We start from the raw sequence: 21,131 nt of genomic DNA on the forward strand, positions 1-21,131 counted from the left end.
AGATACAGTAATTACATCTATAATCAAATACCATAATTCACAGTTTAATGTGGTGCATTTATGTAGTCAATCATGATTAGTTCAGGTTTTTTAGGTTTCTGAAACCCTGTCTCGATTAGGGAGACTGGAATCACCAGCTCAGAGATTCAGCAGCACAATCTTTTAATGTATTTGTGCTTCATTTATGTAACAGGGGATTACAACAACAAATTTTACTCTGGTGAGGTTGAATTTATACCAAAATAAACTTCACTTCTGTATCAGTGAAGCAAAACTAAAGGAGAGGAGTGTGTGTGAGCCATGCCAAGGTAACAGGGAGCTGTCTCCACCAGGGAAGATCTAAAGGAAGAATCTCCTTCTCTGTAGCCAAATTTAAATTTATGCTTTTTACGTGATCCTCAGACATTGCCTTCATTAAAGAACAGTGCTGAAAACACACATGCACTTTTCAGTCAGTGCATTGCAAGCTTGAAACTGAAGTGAAAAGGTTCTCAGAGCACTGCAATGCACTCGGAGCAATTTTAAAGTGTAAATTTCCATTGGCAAACGGACTCACGCAAGTCATTCTTTGTTCTCACAAATGTCTGTTGGATATATCAAGGACAAAGTTATCCTGGTTATTTATTTATTTCTAGCAATACTTGGGAAATCAGGTTGTAAACCAAAAAGTACCACGCTGCCTTTAAATGAAGGATTATTGCCTAGATGGGACACAGATTTAGCAGGATGTAGAGGTGATCAGGATTGCAAGCCTCACTAAGGGGAGTTGAGCACTTAAATCCCTATCCTGCACACATGCTCCTGAACTTCCCTGTGCTGATGGAACTGCCACAACCTAAAGTCAGTGAACAGCTCATGGGCTGAGGAAGTGCTGGAACAGAAATCTTGAGGGGCAGAGCTGCGTAATGTGTATCAGTGTGAGCTCAAGCCTCCATCCAGCACCCCACGCAGCACGGAGCTTTACAAGGACAAATGTCATTTCCACCCTCCCTCCCTGAAGCTTTCTGAGCAGCAGAACCACGGCTCCCATCTGGCCACAGCAAAAATGGAAAACTCCCTAATTGGCCCAGCTGCCTTTGCCTGTAGAAACCCTTCAGAATAACAACAGTTGGCTTTTCAACTCCTGAGCACTCCGGGTGAGTGCTGTGAGGAGAAACCCAAGCGGGAGCCAGCAGCGGGGCTGGAGCCTCTGCAGCCTCTCACACAAACCCCTGCCAACCCAAGGTTTTCCATCGGCCCTCTGGAATACAATGTTTTACAGCTGAAAAGCTTTGCAGTGAGAACAATGTGCAGTATTCTCGTGTTTTATGAGGGCACTACACTGCATTCATTAACAGCTCACCCTGCAGGGTCAGTGAGGCCCAGTGAGCTGGATGGGCCACCTGGGTCCCTGCCACGGTGACAGGATGCTCAGGGAGGCTCAGAGCAAAGAGATGTGACCAGTTTAGATTGTCCAGCACAAACCCTGAATCACAGAATCACAGAATGACCGGGGTTGGAAGGGACCTTAAGGATAATCTTGTTCCACACCACTGCCATGGGCAGGGACACTTTCCTCTATCCCAGGTTGCTCAGAGCCCCATCCAGCCTGGTTTTAAACACTTCCAGGGATGAGGCAGCCACACCTTGTCTGGACAACCTGTGCCAGGGCCTCCCCACCCTCACAGGAAAGAATTTCTTCCCAATATCCAATCTAAACCCACTCTCTGTCAGTTTGAAGCCAATGCCCCTTGTCCTGTCACTTTGTGCTCCTGTAAAACCTCCCTCTCCATCTTCGGGCTCCCTTCAGGTGCTGACATTCCCTGCACACACAAAATGCAAAGGGCTGAGCCATGAGGGCTCTGTGGCCATGCACACCCTGCCAGCACACCAGGCTCATGTGAAGCAGCACTGAAAACATGACAAGAAGCAGAAGCAGCTCTTACCTCTCCCTGGAAACTCTTCAGTAATGGAGCTACCTGTTTGCGCAGGTCCTGGAAGACAGAAGCAGGATATGCCATCAGAAAAACTGGAAAGGACAAGTCATCAGCATGTTTTTCCTGATGTTATTTTCAGTTCTCAAATGTTATTTCAATTCTGATCGTGTTTTGTGGGAGGTTTGATTAAAATAGAATCAAACCTGGAGTTCACTTTGAGCAGGTCTGAATTTCCAGTTGGACATACACCTGCATGCGCTGCAAATGGTAATAATAATCCAAACTGTGGTGGGGCTGGCTGAGCACTGAATGCCTTCAGTCCCCTAATTCAGCTGAAATATTGATGAGATTAGCAGTAAATGTCTCTATCTACCTCCACAGCAGCTACACCCCTGAACTTATGCCAAGGAAATTCCCACAAATGGAAGCCAGGCTTAAAGGAAGATGATTCTGGACCATCATTTCAACCAGAAGTGTTGCCATTTTGAGAAATCTCTGGTTTATTTATTATTTTCCCAAGAGTGCTCTGGCTTTAGTCATCAGAGAACTGGAGCTCATTGAAGATGACAAGTATTATTTGTTGGTTTCTGTGTAACTCAAAATTTCTTCTTCCAAATTACAACACACTCAGTGCTACAAAATTCATTAAAATACTGCCCACAAAATCACTCTAAAGGTTTATAGCATATTTTTACTTAGCAACTGAGATAATTTAGGACAAAAAAGGTATATTTATTGTACATAAAATTTTCTGTGGCTTCACTTCTAAGCTGGTTTGGGTGTAATTCACTTACAAATCCAGTAATTCTTATTATGTATGTGCCCAAAGAATAAAATCCAGTCACTTTGCAGAGGACACTATTAGTCATGCACAGCCAAGGTGCTGCACTCCTGCTTGTGCCACTGACAAGGCACAAGCAGCCACTTCACAGTGCACTTCCACCTGGAAATGAACCTGGAAGAGGATCAAACCAATAACCTGAAGCTGCATCACCTGGGAGGGCAGCACTGATGCTGCTGCAGGGAAGGGGTGGGTTTCCCATTGCTGCAGATTTCCAAGGCCCAGCTGAGCAGAACTAGTGCTAAAGGAGTGCTGAAGAGCCATCTTTAGGCCAGGTGAGATTTGGTCAGACTCTGAACAAACCCTCCAATGCTCCTAAGATGCTCTGGGAATGCTGCCCAGAGCTGGAACAGTCACCATGAAATCTTCCTGCCTGCACCCAGGCCACAGTCCCTGAGCTACCTGAACCTCGTGCAGGGGGTCACAAAGACAAATTTGAAACATTTTCTCTAAATAGAAAAGGGTCTGTTGAGGCCTCAAGCTTTTCAGAAAAGAAGGTGACCTTAAAAATTTTGGGAAATTCTCTTTTCCAACACATTTACTTACACATCTACAGTCATGCAACATATTGGATGTTAAACCACTCACCAAAACACTCTCAGCCCTGGGTTTAATCTGATTTTCCTGAAGGAAAAGTAGGCTTTTGAGAGAAGTGATTTTTGTCATTTAAATGACAAGTCATGCAGAGAGTTGGAGTATCAGGAGTTCTCCCACTCCCTGAGAAATGGCTTAGGGGGCCCAAGGCAAATGAAGCTATCAAAGACAAATGATCAGTCAAATTTCACTTCTGACATGGTTATTGCACTAAAATACAGCTTAATCCCCATCAAGTCAAGGATAATATTGCAGCTTTCTGAGCTGCCTCTTTGGACTGAACCAAACTGCTTCTGTTCTTAGGCCAAGCCAAGTCACCAAATGTTTCCTGACAAACCCTGCAGCCTGTTTTGGGACACAAAAAGGTTGGACACTGTCCTCGTAGATCACAAACATCTACAGATTACACTTCTACCAAAGCAAACTGGCAGGTTGAGCAGCCTTTCCCCACTCCCTGCCTTCTCAGGGAGACCTGAGGGCTGTGCACGTTTTAGAACATGTTTTCTTTGTAACCTGATGATGCTGACATTGAAGAAAGTAACAATAACCACTGATGGCAAAATAAATGCCCACATTCAAGGCCAGAATCTGGCAGAGGCAGTTTTAGTGCCCAGTGAAATTACAAACAGAATTAGATTTACAGCCCGGATACTGGCACCCGTTATAAAATCAGGAAAAATTATGTCATCCAAGCAAAGCAACTTTTCTTGAAATAAAAATCTCAGCTGGTCAAAAATCACTGGGTTTAGGGCTTTTGTCCCTGATACTGCCTCTGAATTTACTGACTTGTTTGGCACCAGCCAGAAAAGTAATGTCAGAAGTGAAGCAGAAATACAGGGGCTGTAATCCCAGATCCAGAGGCAGGAGAATGTCATCCTTGCTCCTGTGTCCATGGCAAGCTCTAGCCAAGATCCTGCTATTTAACTGCCTCCTCTGGCACATCCTGACTTCTGAAAGACAGGATTTGCAGCGCTTTTTATTTCAGGATATAAACTATGTCAGGACTTCACCTTCATATTCATCTTGAATAATGAGGGATGTTGCTGTTGGCTGTTTGTAACAGCAGAGAGGAGAGAAGCAGGGGTGGAGAGGAATAGAGGGAGCATCTCAAAGCCATAAAAACAAAAACAAAAAGGGAGAAAACCTTTCAAGTGCATTCATTTAACAAATTCAGGGTGCTAAACACTAATCCCAGCAATCAGAACGTTACCAAGCAAAATTCATGCCATCGTGGGAAAACATGTGCTTGATTCAGACAGCAGCTTTTGCTGGGGGTAAAACTGCTTTTAAAATATTTCCTGATAGAGGAGAAGGCAGCTCAGGGTGATTCAGCTCCACTGGCAAGCAATGATTTATCCCACTGCAATCCATTTGGGGCAATCCCAGGACACATCAGAGCACACACCTGAATGGGGTAAAATGCTTTTGACAACTGGAAATCTTCACAATAACCTGAAATCTGTTGCAGCTGAACAACTGAGACAGAGCATCCCACTGCCATTCCCTTCCCAGAGCAAACAGGCCAGGAAAGGGAACTGCAGCAATGTGAGCCAGGGGTTCAAACTCAGCCAGAGGCTCCGTGCAGGTGAGTGGATAAATGGCACACAGCACCACAGCAAAAGGCATAAACGCCTTTTTCACACCAGTTTTTCTTTTCTCCCCTCTCTTCCTGCCTTCCCCTTGGAAAGAGTTTATAGGAAAGAGTTTATAGGGTACTTTTATAATTCCTTCCTCAGCGAAACAACATCAAAACTTGAGACAGCTCACAACCAAAGGGAAATAAAAATAAACAGACAGAAGTCAAGAATACATATGCCTCAAGTCACAGCTCTGCTGGGGAGATTTATTTTTGGCAGTTTGGAAAAATTTCTCATCAGACTTTGTCTCAAAATGTTACACTGAACTTCAAACAGAATTTTACCTTCTTTACACTAAATTGAACAGGAAGAAGGACATTCAGTTCAGACCCAGGGGAATCTGCAGCGTTGGTTAGCAAGGACACTGGGTGATTTATTATCTGTTTAAAGTGTGGTGGCCTTTACTGCCTGGGCTGTGATCAAAACAGGAAAAGCATCCAGGCTCCAGCCCTCACAAAGCTACCAAAACACTGCAGCCAAGCAGAACAGCTGAAAAGGGTCCATGCGACTGAACATTAAAACAGATTGTAATTTATCAACACAAACACACTGAAATATTTGGGTATAGGAATACAATCCCATTATTAGCCTATTTTTCCGTGCCATCTAAATACATGCATTCTTTCTCTCTAGATGATTTAGCAGGGGTAGAGGAGATTTCTGAAAAGGGCTCTATCACAGACAAACTCAGTATCTGATGAAGAGCCCATGAATGAGGATGCTGTATCATTATCTGAATCAAATCTGATGGCTGAAAGCTAATATAGCATTTCCTCTTTACAAGAGTAAAAACAATGAGTTTATATTTTGATCAAGCAGCTAAACAATGAAATCTGAATCCACATAATTTTTAACTCCCTTTCCATTCTCATTAAAAAGAACTCCACGGAAAATAAACCAAGAATAAATCTGTGTTAAAATCCTGGGCAACAAATGTGTCTTTTTGACAACTAAACTACATTATTTATCTAGACCTTAATACCCTGTGTACAGTACAAAGGACATAGCAATGGCCAGGCTACCAATGCTGTATTTGTAATTTACTTGAGCTCTGAAGCTACACAAGCCCCCTCTGATCTCCTCACAGGCTGCTCCATCTCATTTCCTTCCCAAATGCTTATCTCTAAATGTCACAACAAGAGCCCTCCGACCCCAGTTTGATAAAGTGGCCCAGCAGAGCTGAGCTTGACCTGCACACCTTTATCATCTGCACAAGCACCGTGCTCCTGTGAAACAGCCCAACCCAACCCCCTGGGTGAACATTCCAGCGTGGGGCTCCCCCGCCACATTTCCCACCAACTGTTCTGTATTTTGTCTGCTGGAGCCACGCAGGGGCTGGGGAATGTCCCCGTGTCTGGCACAGGGATCCTAATGAGAAGCAGCCCGCTGTTATCAGCGTGGGTGACATCACCAGTTCAGCTGTCACAGCCCATTCTGGAGCAGCCTCATCATGGGAGATGCTGCGGATTCCCCTTCCCTGCCTGCCCACGTGGAGTAAGGCTCTGAACTGCCCTGTGCTCTGAACTGCCAGGGGCTGGACAGCCTGACCCCAGATTCTTTTTTCTAAGAACTTAAAAAAAGAAATAAAAATAAAAAAACCCAACAGAGAATAAGCTCCAGAGAGCCCCCAGGGCATACTGGCTGTGCAGGGGGGTGTCTGTAATTCCATCAACACCTAACACTTCCCATCCCTGGACATGTTCAAGGCCAGGTTGGATGGAGCTTGGAGCAGCCTGGGCTAGTGGAAGGTGTCCCTACCCATGGCAGGGAGTGGAATGAGATGAGATTTAAGGTCCCTTCCACCCCAAATCATTCCATGACAAGAAACAGCACAGCTGAGGGGGAGCCCTCCTGTCAAAAACTGCGCCAGGTTTATGCCCCTCTGCCCAGAGGCAGCATGCTGGGAGGGTGGATGGCTGTTCCTAGGGACTGGGAGGATGTTTATCCCTGTGCCCTCGCAGCCAGGGCTCTGCACACTCCATCCACCCCACTATTATCTCCAGAATGTTGCTGAGCTTCCCATAAAAGCGGCTGAAAGGGGGAGAGGTGAGAGGCAGCCAAGCACGAAGGATTTGGGAAGAACGCTGGCATCAACTTCTGAGGTGTGTTTGATTATTGTGTACTTCAAGGACACAACTTGTCACCATGAAACACACAAATCAGCAAGTTAACTATAATTAGGAGTAAGCAGTTCTGCTGGTTAATTAGAGAGAGGCAGCAAGCACAGATGCTTCGCCCTGCTATGGGGAAATGGGTGAAGGGGTCGGGATCACTCAGACACCTACCAGTGCAAAATACCAGGTTTAAACATTATTTCTTTGTATTATGAAAAAATCCAGAGTATTCCAATTTTCTTTTTCCACCAGAAAGCCTGAGCACATGTGATTGGGGGTGTACTAAAGGAAACATTTAAGTCTTTATATTTAATTAGTTCCAGCAAGTTCGACTTTGCTTTAATCTAAAAGAGATGAAACTGAAATCCCAGCTAGTTGTTCAAACAGGTATTATACAGTAGCTTAGATGACTTACTTAATTCCTAAAATATAAGGCAAAGTAAATCATATGAGTAAACAATTTGTTGCTCAATTTACACTTTGATTTAATGAGATATAAAACCTCTTATTGCTTAAGGCTGCTGAAGTATTTACTTGAAATCCGATCATTAAAGAATGAATCACAATCATATCAATCTTCTGAGATATTTTTAGTTATTTCAATATACTAACATGCCAGTGTTTTCTCTGTACAAAAAAAACACCCTTTTAAAGTCACATTTATAGATATCTTTCAACCTAGCACAATGATAAATAAAAAATCTTGATTTACAGTAGCAAAACGTACACCACAGTACTTTCAGAAATATTTCAAGCTCACAGATCTTGTGCAAATTCCATTAGCTTTAATTATTTATTAGCAGTAGATTTAGATTACTGTTCTTGACCTATTTTTCAGTGTATGGACCCACCCAGCAAGAAGTGAAAAAATATTCCATTTGTGAAGGGCTGATTTAGTGAGCGCAGACTTCAGCTTGGAGTGGAACACTGAGCAAAACCCTGGCCACTGTAATTCTGAGAGGTTACACAGCAGGGCCTGCACAATAAACACTGCTAGAGGTTCCTTGAAAAGACACAGAATTTTTGCTGTTCGACCACTTCGGACAATTTTGCAAGCCTTGCAGCCACGTGACAATCCCAAGGGAAGGGACAGAAGACCCCATGGAGAAGTTCCAAGAGTTTCTTGGTGGAAATTCCCTGGTGGGTCCTACTCAGCCATGGGGAAAGGGGTCAAGAGGGAGAATTTTGGTGCTGGTCCTGTGACCCCTTGCAGTGGGATGCAAACTGTGCTCTTCCCAAGCTGGGGAAAATGGAGCATCTGGGAAGGAGCCTCCTCACTGTGCTGGGACTTTGCTTTCAGTGGAATTTGCCTGAGTCTTAATGGAATCCTCTTATGGTTTCTTCCAAGTTCAAATAAACAAAAAGCTCACAGGTTTACTCTGGGCCTGTGCAGCCACATCCAAACAGCCTGGGGACCTTCACAACTGTTTAAAAAGCCACCCTGCCAGAGAGGAACTGTTGCACCATATATATGTATGGAAGTGTGTGTATATATACACACATTCACTGTGCAGAATAGAGAAAGGATTTTTAAAATGACTTTACAAATTAACATGGTGAACTAAGCTTTTTAGCATCATGTGACAACCCTGGTGTCATTTATAAACCAGGGAGTTAACAGTGGCTAGGAAAGACATTGAACAGGAACTATGCAGAACTTTAAAAAGTAGAGTTGCAAGGAAACAAAAAAAATAGTTTAAACAAAAATGATTCAGGTGGAGCTTTGGAAGGAGGTAATTCTGATGAAATGAAAGCCTGGTCACTAAAATTCCAGAAGGGAAAAAAGGGAAGGATGGCTTGTGTAACAGTTCACCAATACATGCAGACAATCAGGCATCACTTTTAACAAACAGTAATTTAGAAAGCTTCCCACTGGCTAGTGGCTCCACGGAGATTGTCCCTCCTGCTCTCTTGTTAAACCCAATGCTGAAGGCTTGAGGTGACACCAAACATGCCGTGCCAGACCCTTGCATGGGAAAAACCACGTCTGCATCATCCAGGTCAGCAGAACTCCTTATTTATGTAATGAAACCCCATCTGATACACTAAATAAATATTTCAGAACCTCTGAGGTGCACTGTTCTTGCCAGCAGGACAACCACGTGGCAGTGAAACCCAGGAATTGCCATTCCTAGCTTAGGCCAGGATCCCTACACAGAGCAAAGATAATTAGAGCTTTATTAAGTACCTGCAGATGTTATCAGATGAGCCCATCTGTCCAAAAAAATGGGAAATAAACTGACTGCTTAGTTGTGCATCCCAATATAGTTTTACATCCCCAAAAATCAGCCTCACCTACATCTGTCAAATTTTAACCAGAAGGGCTCTGCCCCTCCATAAATTCCATGTTGCTCCACAAGTTCTCTGTCCCTGTGATTTGTCTTCTCCAGTGAAAAGGATCCTGAACACTCCTCCCAAATCACATCCTGCAGGATTTCATCCTCCACTGTATTTCCCACTCTGAAAGTCTATGGAGAAAGTATTCCAAGCTCTCCCCTGGTTATCCAGAATTACAGCCTGCAGATCAGAGGTTTCTCTTCAGTGTAAAATGGGGAACTTCTGAAAAAGGGTAATTATTATGAGCCCTAAAAAATTAACGTGTCTAATGAGAGGCTAATGACAGGGGCCATGACTGCAGAAGAGGCACCTAAGTGCTGTGGTCCAATTAACAGCACCAGTTCAAACACAGCCTAATGCTTCACATGGTGGATTTAGACAGAAGAATATTTAATGTGAAACCATAATTGCAGCTGTAATTTTCCATATTCCCTCCCCACAAGCAGGGCTGGAATCAGAGTGCATCCTACTCCAGCCTTCTGGGATGATGGGTCAGGAGCTGGAGCTGCCTGGCAGCACTGGGCTCGTGGGACTGGGATTTCTCCTCAGTCTCAAGGGAAAGATGGGTACAACCATTGAGAAGTCATGAATCCCAATGTACTGCTTCAGTTAGGAAAAGTGAGATTACTAAAAACCGTTCATGTTTTAAAACATGTTATTGATTTCCAGAATGCAAGGAACTTGCTTTGAAGTCAAGTTTCCAAGAAGAATAATTCTGTGTTAAATATAATAATGAGGAGCCAGGCTTCATCCTCAGGGATCCTTCAGGATGTGAACTGGGGAGGAGGCACTGCTGGGACATGAGGTATTGCAAAATTGTTTTCTTTACTTATCTTTTGCGCAGAAATTACAAATGTAGCTGTGAGCAGCCCGTGCATTAATCACACTCTGACATACCTGCATGTAAGAACACAGGTGTATTTGCTGATTTCTATCATTACAGTCAGCCTTTTGCTTTGATTTCAATGCAAGAAAATCCAATACTATGCAATCCTCTACTAATCTTTTTATAAGATTTTCTTCTTAATCTTGATCCTGACCGACCAGTTTTATTCCAAAGCCAGTTGCTCCTACAGGAAACAAGTTGTTTCAAGAGGACTTGAGTAAAAGCCTGCTGTCCTGCAAATACATGTCCTATATTCGTTAAAACTCTCACGACCATCATCTCTGCTGTCTTCGTGTTCTTTGTGACTTTTTCCATGCAGGGAGTGACTGGCTGTGGCTTCAGTGCAGCGAACGTGATAACTTCAGATTCCAAAAAGATGAGAGATTCAAAGGGAAGAAAAAAATTGACAACCTCAAAAACATCAGGATACAGACCCAAAGGTTTTACTACATCTGATTTAGCATACCTGGTAAAAACACCTCGAAATTAATCTAACTGTCATCCTGCTGACCTAAATAAAAAAACACAGCACAGAGCTTTTCATGTTGCTTCAGTGAGCGAAGTAATTCGAAGAAAACAAACTTTTGCTGCCTTTACACTTCCTGGCAAAATTCCTATGGAAACAGGCTCAGGCCCATAATGCACATGCTTTGGGAGCACACAGTAGATAGAAATGAATCATCCAGATGAAAGAAAGCAAGAGCTCACTACAGACTTATTCAATACATTTACTGTTTGTTAGTTGAACTTCAGAAATAAAAAACCCACATAAAGCTCTTTTCAGCAGCAGCATCCCCTCACAACTGTAAAATATACTCTCAGCTGGGATCAATTCCCAAAATCATGTGCTGAACTGTGAACTGTTCCAGTGTTCAGAGGGGGTGGGGAGAGAAAGGAGATAAAAAGAGCAGGAAAAGGAGCCCAGAGGATGGAAGATGAGGAAGGGAGACACGGGGAGCTGGAGCGAGCGGCTCCCGTTCCCGGCGCGGCTGAAGCACAATCAGCTCCATGGCAGATTAAAATGAGGCACACTTGTATAATAATAAATCAGCAGAATTAATACAGGCTTATCTTCTACCAACTTAGAAGGGGGAGGTGACAAATTGCACTTGAGGACAAACAGTTTGACTGTTGCCAGCGTAAGCTGAGTGTCTATGGGAAATGGCTAAATTTAGACAGCCAGCTTTTGATGAGAGCAACGGAAATTAATTCAAGTTTTTTTGTCTGTGGTTTGTGTTTTGTTTGGTTTTTTTTAAAGAGCTCTAGAATGTTACTCATCTCTTGAAACTCTTACCAAAAGAAGAGACTTCATAATGTACCATCCTCCCTGCCTACTCCCTCCTACTCTTCCCCCTATAAAAGGAAGAATTGCTCCTTTGGGCTACAGCAATTTAGGGACTTAATGCAGTTTAACGAATTCCCTATCTCTTGGCTGGAGCTGTTTGGCTCCAACAGATGAATCAGAGAAGTCCATAAACGTCTGGAGGATTCCTACAGACTTTTTCTTGCATGACTATATATGGCAACTACAGATCAAGTTATCTGCCATCGTTTTAACCTAAGCTTCAAACTTTTTACCTGACTCCTGGCTTTGTAGCAAACTTCCCTCAGCTGCAGCACTGCTAAATTAGACATAAACTGACAACTATTTTTCTCAAGAGCATTTTCCCACTCATTTCAAGGCAGTAAAAAAACTTGAATTAAGATACACTTAAGTAAAAATTTGCTTTTGTCAGTGCCTCTTGCCTCGCAGCAATGCACTTCTGTGAGGAGTGACCCAGACTGTGATGCTGTGGAGCTCATGTTCTCATTCACACTATCCTGCTGTCATTGAAGGTGCACCTCACCAAACAGCAGATGTTTTCCATCACTTGTTACCTGAAATACCAAGTAACACCAAGTGCCATGAGAAGTCAAGCACCGACTGGCAATAGAAGCAAAATCCACACTTAAAAAAAAAAAAAGGCCAAAACTGCCCCACGGATGTACAGAGGGACTTACAAAGGAATTCCAGAAATGCCTGCAACACCCTTTATCCAGAGAAATACTCAATAAACTTCTTCCTATCACCATCTTTTATACAGCTGATCATTTTTACAAGATGCTGAAGTGTACACATCAAAGCCAGCATACACTAGCATACACAGCATACAGTGATACAATACTGAAGGCTTTTAGCTGCATCCAAAGCAAAGGCTACATCAAGTTCAAGCACCTTCTTTAAGCTAAATATTCCTAACACGCCTCAAAATGGACATCCAGGGCCACTGAGGGCTCAAGGCAGGAGCTCCTCAAAGTCAGGAGTGGAACAGGGTGAGCAAACTTGAAAGACTGGAAGCCAACACTGACTTTTGGACGACGCAAAAACCACTACAGGCTCACTTTTAAATGACATTTAAAGCAAACATCCAAAGCCAGCCTCTTCCTGGGCAAGAGGATTTGTATTTCTACAAATAATGGCCCTGGTGAAACCCCAGCAGATGATGAAGGTTGCTCTGAACACTGGGGCAGAGTCACAGAGGGCTGAGAGCTGCCATCACAAAATATAAGCATGGTCATGCTCCGTCTGCTGAAACATTCTTAGGAAATGCAGACAAAATAGCGAAAGAAAAAGCTACTGTTCAGAGGAGATTGTATCTTACCCAGCTGCTTATTAACACCGTGCAGTTCAAACAAGTTATTTTAAATTCCTGAAGGCACGCCGTGTCTGGAAATGCAGTGTTTGAATAAGCACTCCTAAGACCCAAAGCATATCAGGTTTTCCCACCTGACTGCAGCCTTGTAGATGCTGACATTTCTGAAGCACAGAGCTCCCTCTCAGCCAGGGACAGACACTGAGGGGGACACCATGAGGGGGGCAAAAAAGGTAAAACTGGGCAAGTGACCAGATAGACTCTCTGAATTGGTATTGATTAATCAAGCAAGTTATCTGATTTTATAACTTCTATTTATTGGATCCTGATCCTCCACTTATAAAAATATGTAATTGCTCCTTTTTAAAACTGATTTTGGAATGGCTTGTGCAGCATTTGATGGTCCATCAGACCTGAGGATTGAGATATTCACCAGCGATCCACCAAAACAGACAAGATTATTTTTGACGCTGCTCCCGAAGTTTGTACAAGAACAAGGAAACACTTCGGTGCCATCATCAGATAGGGGAAGCATAAACAACTGTTAGCACCTCTGGGGAGAGAGCAGGTACCATTCAGCTGCATTCCACCAGCGGTTTTTCCTTAGGGCAGATGCAGGGAAAGCACTGCAGACAGAAACTCCTGCTGGGTCAAGCTCCGGCTGTGAGTGTGACTCCACAGAGCAGCCCCCTGCACTGCCATCTGATTCTTCCCAGCCAAGTCAGACCCAGAATCTGAATTTTTAGGGTGGTTCTTCCTGCTGCCCTGCTGGATGAGCTCGCAGGGCTGAGCAGGGATTCCTCAGCAGAACCCTCCTGCTCCCTGTTCCCCCAGCCCCGGCTGCTCAGCACCCTCCTTTTGACCAGGAGTTCACTTTTGGGATGAAGAGGCCATTAGTGGGATCCAAACCAGCCAAGGTCATTCCCCCCATAAACAACTTGGCCAGTATTTCCTCAAGGACTTTGCTCTCTCTCATTTTTCTGCCTAATTCTTTAAACTGATGCTTGGGAGCATTTCCCATTGAAAACCAGCACACTGAAGTGTGTAATATGTCCCTAAAACATAAATATTTGCCAGACTGTCATACAGAAATACTTCATTATCTTTTCAGTAAACGGGTAAAATGCAAAAACTTCGTTTGCAACAGCATGAAACACTCCTGAAAGTGTGAAAATTATTGCTTATTTTCATGTAAGCTGGAGTATTAAAGTATAAATCACACTGTTTACATTAACTGATCAGAAGAATTCCAGTTGATGCGAGTAGGAAGCTGGAATTATTCACATGTTTTTCTCAACCCGGTTCTGTTAACTAATAGCTTTTTCACCCCTTATCAGCTGCACAAACAACAATGGATTTTAAATCAACTAAATGAGCTGTGAACTCCTCCTAAATGGGGGGCACATAATTTAAGGCAGCCCAGGAAGTTTTGCAGGAGTCAGGAGGGCTCCTCAGAGGGGCACATGTGGAGAGAGTTAAAGCTTCAAACCGCTATTTTCTCCCCCCTTACTCAAGTGTCAGCTGTGATAAGCCAAAATTAACAACCCTACACTGAACCACTTCAAATGAAGGGGAAAAAAAATTTCTTCGTGCTATTCTAGGTATTTTAAGTTGCATATGAGCACGGTGGCTAAATATAGACAGTGACAACAAGAGACAGCATTGTCCCTTTGGGCACATTGAATATTATCTCAGAATTCCCATCTTCCTGGGCTGAGCCTCCAGTGTTGGGCTGGGGCTTTTTTTTTTTGGTTGTTTTTCTTACTTAGCAAAATGTGTATTAACCCCTACTTCGTTTTAGATGGAGCAGTTTAACAAAGAGTGTATTTAAAGGGGGCAAAAAAAGGAAATCCTGATTCCGAAAAGCACTAGAAAGCTTTCCAATAATTTCCCTGTGTTGGTGCACTTAGAGCAGATGCCTCTCCTTTCAGAGAGGACTGTCACTCTGTTTTTAAAACTAGGAGGGCATCAATATGAAGCTTTTACAGCTTATAAACCACAAAGCCAAGCTGGTATCTTTGGACGTAAAATTGTCTTTTTCTCCAGAAGTCATGTGCTTCACTTCCAGGTTTCAATCAGAAGTGTAAGGGACAAAATCAATAATTACTCGTTTCAAAACACTTCCTAGGAGTGCAGCTACATCATCTGGAAAGCAGCAGCCTCACATGAGCCTTTAATATTGAACGGGAGCAGACTTTCAGAGGACACGGCTGCTCCTGACTTCTGCAGTATTTAAATACCACTGAGTGACACGAACGTTTCTGCTTAATGTACCCAGTGCACTCAGAACATTGACAACACTTCATTTTCAAGCCAGCTTCTATATAAAGTTTAATTTTTAAAGCCATCTATAAATTATCAATGACATCTGTTCTGAAAAATGTCAATTCCTATTCCTTAGGCTGGCAGAATCCATCTATTTTGTGTAATGTCCTCTTCATATCTGAGCAATTTTAAAGCTCTATTGACATATGATTTTCCAGGGAGATATTGCTCTTGTAGGATCTCGTTATTAAGACAAGTCTTGCTCTAATCTAAGCATGACAATAAATACACAGAGCTGTTCTGGACTATGTCCCCTGGCTCTGACTCCCAAAGGTTTGAGAAGTGACAGCCCCAAACACCCCATAAACACCCCAGTGCAAGGCTCCCCTTCCACGTCACACAAACCCACGGTGACAAGAGCCAGCAGCTGCAGAAACCAGTTTGTATTTAATCTCCTGATCAATAAAGTGTGGGGGCATCATCATCACTAATTCCTGCAACTCAGACTCGTTTATTGTGACAATGTACAAGCACAGGGCTGTCACCACGGACCCATCCCCTCAGCCAAACCCTGAGTTTGGTTTTTCCAGTCCACCTAATTGTACAACACAGGCACAATTCAGCACGTCAGTCTTTCATTTCTTCAGCTGTTGGGCACTAACACCACAGCTTGTTAAAATGCAATTAGGGTTGTTTTTATACCCTTATGACGTTACAAAAGGAGGGATAAAAATAATTTTCAAATGTCCACAGTCATCTTCCAAACCTTGTACAATATACACTGCTTCCACTTTTTAAAGAATACGCACATTAAAAATACCTCATCTTTGTTTTCAAGTCTAATACACTCTTTTTGCTTCTAATACACTCTTTTTGCCAATTTTCATTCCCTCACCAGTAAGTTACTGAGTCCCCGTCTCAGAGGCATCTCCTAAAATCAAAAATAGGTTTCAAGAAAGTTTAATCTTGGAGTAACAATTGCACCACGTGCTTTGGTTCTATATGAACACATAAACTGTCACCACATCCTCCAACAATATTTGTCATTCAGCAGCAAAACAGACACTGCCTGCTTGTGACTCTGTAATTGTGGCGCAGCGTCTGCTGGATGCTGAAATCCTGCTTTCTGGTCATGGCAAACATAAATCAAGGAAAAAAACCTGCTCTATTAAATCTATTTGCTCTGGGAGAACAGGGATTTATCATCCTGTAAAACAAGTGGTCAATAAGATTCAGAAGTGCTTAGAACAGATCTTGATGAATCGGGATGCCACAGGTGACGCTGAAATTGTATTTGAAAGCAGAAAGGTGAACGCTCTATTTATTTCAGTCTATAGACAGGCTGGGGATTAAAAGCATCACAAACATAGTAGGATTTTCTCTCTGTATCCCCTCGGGGAGGATCCTTAACAGACTGTCCCAAGGGATGAAAGCAGTAAGCGAGGACACAGGGCTGCTTTAAGTAAATCTAAAATGGATATTCTTTAGAGAGCCATCACAGAAGAAACGGTTTCCAGAAGTTTTTCAACACCACACAAACTTCGAGCAAGTGCAAAAACCAAGCTGCAGCAGCAGCAGCAAGAGCAGGTCAGGTCCAGGGGCCCTGCAGGGAAGCCTCGAGTCGGGAGACAATTCATAGGGAATCCCATTAATGACTCGGGATGCTGGGCATAATCCCTGCTCACATCACATGATGATCCCCAACACAAAAGGGAGCTTGGTTTCTCACCCGGGACAAGAATTTGGTCCCAAAGGACAGAAAGGAAGCTTAAATAGCACAACCACGTAATTAATAAGGAAATGAATATAGGTGTATTGTAATGGCAACTTTGGGAGTTGTTAAATTAACCACAGACTAATCCTTTTTTTTTTTTTTTTTTTGCCGTTTTTGAACAGAGGAATCCAATTCCGCTGCTTTGTATATTTGAATGTTGTTCCAGTAAGTTACTGCGTGAAATCAGCATCCTTCCCCACCACCGTGAGCAGCTTTAGTGCAGCTCAGAGCGCTCCCCGAAGCATCCGAACCCCGATGAGCCCCGGCACGCAGCCAGAGGCCGGGCTGGGACGGCGAGCCCGCATCTGGTTTCACTTTCCCGTAACAAAACAAAACTCGCAGGCACCATTCATTATCTACGAGGTCCAACACGAAGGCTTTCAAATACACTTTCAGAACTAATTAAATGCTTGTTTAAAGCTGAAGGGAATGTAAATACTAAACTGAAAGCGAACTGATTGACTCGCAGCGTTTTGTGCCCGATTATCTCGGTGAAGAATGAGCTCCTGGCACTCCGGCCTTGTGCTGGAGGATCAATTTCCTGTTCACATCAAGGCTGCTGAGGAAACCTTCCCCACATTTGATTCGACTTAAATTCAAGCGTCTGCTTTGCCTTCGACACAGAGAATGTTTTCTGGCTGGGTAGGACGATGTTTTGAATTTAGGGGCTAAACGGTGTCACCTTTGCCATTAGACTCGAGCCAAAATTCAAGGATGCTGAAGGCAGCCAGACCTCCCTCCCTGTCACCTGAGGGCTGCGACACCGCAGCAGCCCCTCACAGGAGCCCCACAGCATCTCGTTTGGGTTTGAGCCTTAACTCACACTGGTGAGATCTACTCATCCTCTGCATTCGATGTGGCTGAGGAGGGAAATGAGATTCATAAGCTGCAGCCTTCATTCAGTTCCAAAGCATTATCTAGTAGCTAAAAAAAGACATCATTTGCTCCTACTACTGTTCCTTTTGCCAGTTCCTTATAAAGCCAGCCTGTCTTGCATCTTTGATGTCAGGAACTCTGTATTTTAGGTCCCGTAACAATCATGCATTGTTTATTTCTGTGCTGCTTTCACACAAAGGTGAAATTTCCTAAATTCTATAAACTTGTGTTACAGTAACACAAAGAAGGATCCAGAGGACACTCACTGTGTCTCGGTGCTGGCCTGTGCCAGGCGAGGATGCAGCCTTGTATCAGACAGGATATAAGAGGCCAGACAGTGCAGTCTGAGGAGAGGTACAACCAAAGAGCATTCAGAGGGAAAACGGGAGAGGCCGCCTCTCCCGAGAGCCAGGAGACATTTTTACACAGCATTCTTCACTGGGAACATCACGGGATAAAAAAATAAATGAGTCCAGTGTTTGCACTTCGATAGATATCCAGTTTCAGGCTGTGACAGAGGAGGCAGCACAACCCAAATTCAAAGTGCTGCTAACAGCGCCCGCTGCTCTTTTATTGTGATTGTTACAAGTCACAATATTATAAATTTGTGAAGTGTTTTAACACTTTTTCATTTGAGCTTAATTAATTTTCATAGGAGTTTCAGCTTAATTAATTTTCATAGAAGTTTGAGCTTACTTAATTTTCATAGAAGTTTGCCAATTTTCTCATTTGTTGTTGAAATCACAACACGAGTTTTCCATATGCAAGGCAAATATAATAATATCAGCTCAAAAAGTCATTTTTGGACTTGTTTTTGTATTTCACAACCAAAAATACTTCCAGTGTAAACTGTTAACCGAAGCCCTGACAAGTTTTATTATAAATATTCCCAGCTTTAAAGAGAAATTTGAATATATTCACTTAGTGTATGTTCAAGACAGTTTAGGTCTGACAGCTTCAGATTATGCCTCATTTATATGGAGCAGTGATCAAACTCGTTAATATGTGAGAGAACTGAAGAGGCAGAGGATTGTGAATCAAACAGCATGAGCAAAGTTGTCGAGGAACATGAATAGCTTATGAGGATTTACTTAAGGTGATAGTTTTCATGGTCCCCCGTGCCAAGGTTTGTGGAGGAGATGAATAAGCAGGGAGGAGGTGGGAGCAGCAGTCCTTAAGGCGAGGAGGAAGCTCTTAATCTGCCCATAATTCACCCCATGTGCTGCCAGCGATAGGACCCTCTCCCCTCAGCCAAGGTGAGCCATTTGACAAGACAGGTAAAGCCTGCTCACAACTTTCTCCTGTTGGCTTTCCCCCTGCCAAGTGTTGTCTGTGCCACAACGGCTCAATAATTTAAGAAGCGTTCGTGCAGGGGAAAATCAAATCTCACTGTGAAGCAGCATCTCCTTAAGATTCATTTAATCTTCTGATAACACAAGCTGTGCACACACAATCACTGAAGATGATAATCTCCTGTATGTAACACTAAGTCTACTATTATTCCATTTATTAAAAAGTGCTATAATAATGTTTTGTGCATACATGTACTAAAAAGACAAGTGGATTAGGAGATGGAAATTCAGGGTGCTTCTTCCTTACAGCGGATGGCTGCCTAATACCTCCATTTTCTTATGTACAGGCATGGTTTAGCATGTTTTGCATGAGAGCTCTGCCAACAGCAGCTCCTCCAGCAAGAGCCAGAGGCCCCCACACCTCTGATTTTTGGGGGAAGGATAACCTCAGATCACAGACATCTTCGCTCGTTATCAGTTGTTCTTTTTCCTAAGTAAATAAATCATCAGCAGATGCAACTATTAGGGAAAAAGGGAGTACTGACTGATTTGGCATAGACCCTTGCATTTCTGACATAAAAATCACTGGTTACTGCTGTCCAAAACATGCTCATCAAAGCGACCAAATTTCATCTTTAAGAGGTATGGAATAGTTTTGAACCAAAAGACAGAGAATTAAGAAATCTCTTATCCATATTCTCCAACCACCCAGTTCTTTAGAGCTGTTCAAGTCCCGAGGCAGCACTAACTGAGACGTTACTGTTCATGCACAGACCCACAGAGGGACTGTGTGAATGAGAGAAGATGATCAGTACCAGGACTGCTGTATTTCTGTTTGCAGTCTCCAGCCCCACGCGCTGCAGGGAGAGGCTGCCCTGCTGCCCTCGTGCTGCACACAGGGGGAGCTGAGCCTCTCTCAGAGCCACCCCAAGGGGCTGCCAAGCACCCCAAAGCCAGTGAGGCACACGGGGGACACTTCCCCAGGGATTAAGGCACAGAATGCTCAGGGCTGAGCTGCACATGCGCCCCTGGCTCTGCCCGGGATTTCCTGTTCAGAGCAGGGCACCAGACAGAAACCCTGGGCTGGGAGCCAAGCTCCTCCAGCTCTGCCTGGACAACATTTCCAGGCCAGAGGGAGGGAGGAGAAAGAGAGAGACACAGAAAGGGAGAGAGAAAGGGAGAAAGAGAGAAATGAAGAGAGAGAGAAGAAGGAGAAGGAGAAGGAGAAGGGGAAGGGGAAGGGAAAGGGAAAGGGAAAGGGAAAGGGAAAGGGAAAGGGAAAGGGAAAGGAAAAGGAAAAGGAAAAGGAAAAGGAAAAGGAAAAGGAAAAGGAAAAGGAAAAGGAAAAGGAAAAGGAAAAGGAAAAGGAAAAGGAAAAGGAAAAGGAAAAGGAAAAGGAAAAGGAAAAGGAAAAGGAAGGAGAGGAGAGGGGAGGAGAGGAAAGGAAAAGGAAAAGGGAAAAGGGAAAAGGGAAAGGAAAAGGAAAAGGAAAAGGAAAAGGAAAAGGAAAAGGAAAAGGAAAAGGAAAAGGAAAAGGAAAAGGAAAAGGAAAAGGAAAAGGAAAAGGAAAAGGAAAAGGAAGGAGAGGAGAGGAGAGGAGAGGAAAGGAGAGGAAAGGAAAGGAAAGGAAAGGAAAGGAAAGGAAAGGAAAGGAAAGGAAAGGAAAGGAAAGGAAAGGAAAGGAAAGGAAAGGAAAGGAAAGGAAAGGAGAAAATAATTAATAATACTTTTTTTTTTTTCTTTTAAGTGGGAGAACACCAGGCTTATTTTAGCACCAAAAATATCTGTTTATTTCTTTATGTCATCTCTGTGAACTTTTAGGAACCAGAGTTGTAGTTAAAGACAACACACGCCCAAGTGCAAGTTACTTCTGTTCTGTCTGTGTGTGCAGATCTCCTGATCCTCCTCTGCTTTCTCTCCCACTATTCCCTCAGCTGGAAGTGAACCCTGGCTGCATTAGCACAAA

At 43.4% G+C, this 21,131-nt stretch overlaps 1 protein-coding gene across 7 annotated transcripts in view; it reads right to left on the reverse strand.

Annotated features, from left to right (window-relative positions):
• CUX1 (cut like homeobox 1) overlaps positions 1-21,131 on the reverse strand; it is a 268,969-nt gene that overhangs the window by 161,977 nt on the left and 85,861 nt on the right. For all 7 annotated transcript variants that reach the window (XM_038157828.1, XM_038157826.1, XM_038157829.1 and 4 more), the window contains exon 3: positions 1,926-1,973. In XM_038157828.1, coding sequence (XP_038013756.1) covers positions 1,926-1,973 — 48 coding nt within the window. The remainder of the gene's footprint in view (positions 1-1,925; positions 1,974-21,131) is intronic.

Source organism: Motacilla alba, chromosome 19 (genome assembly GCF_015832195.1).
Source record: "Motacilla alba alba isolate MOTALB_02 chromosome 19, Motacilla_alba_V1.0_pri, whole genome shotgun sequence".
NCBI classification, from domain to species: Eukaryota; Metazoa; Chordata; class Aves; order Passeriformes; family Motacillidae; genus Motacilla; species Motacilla alba.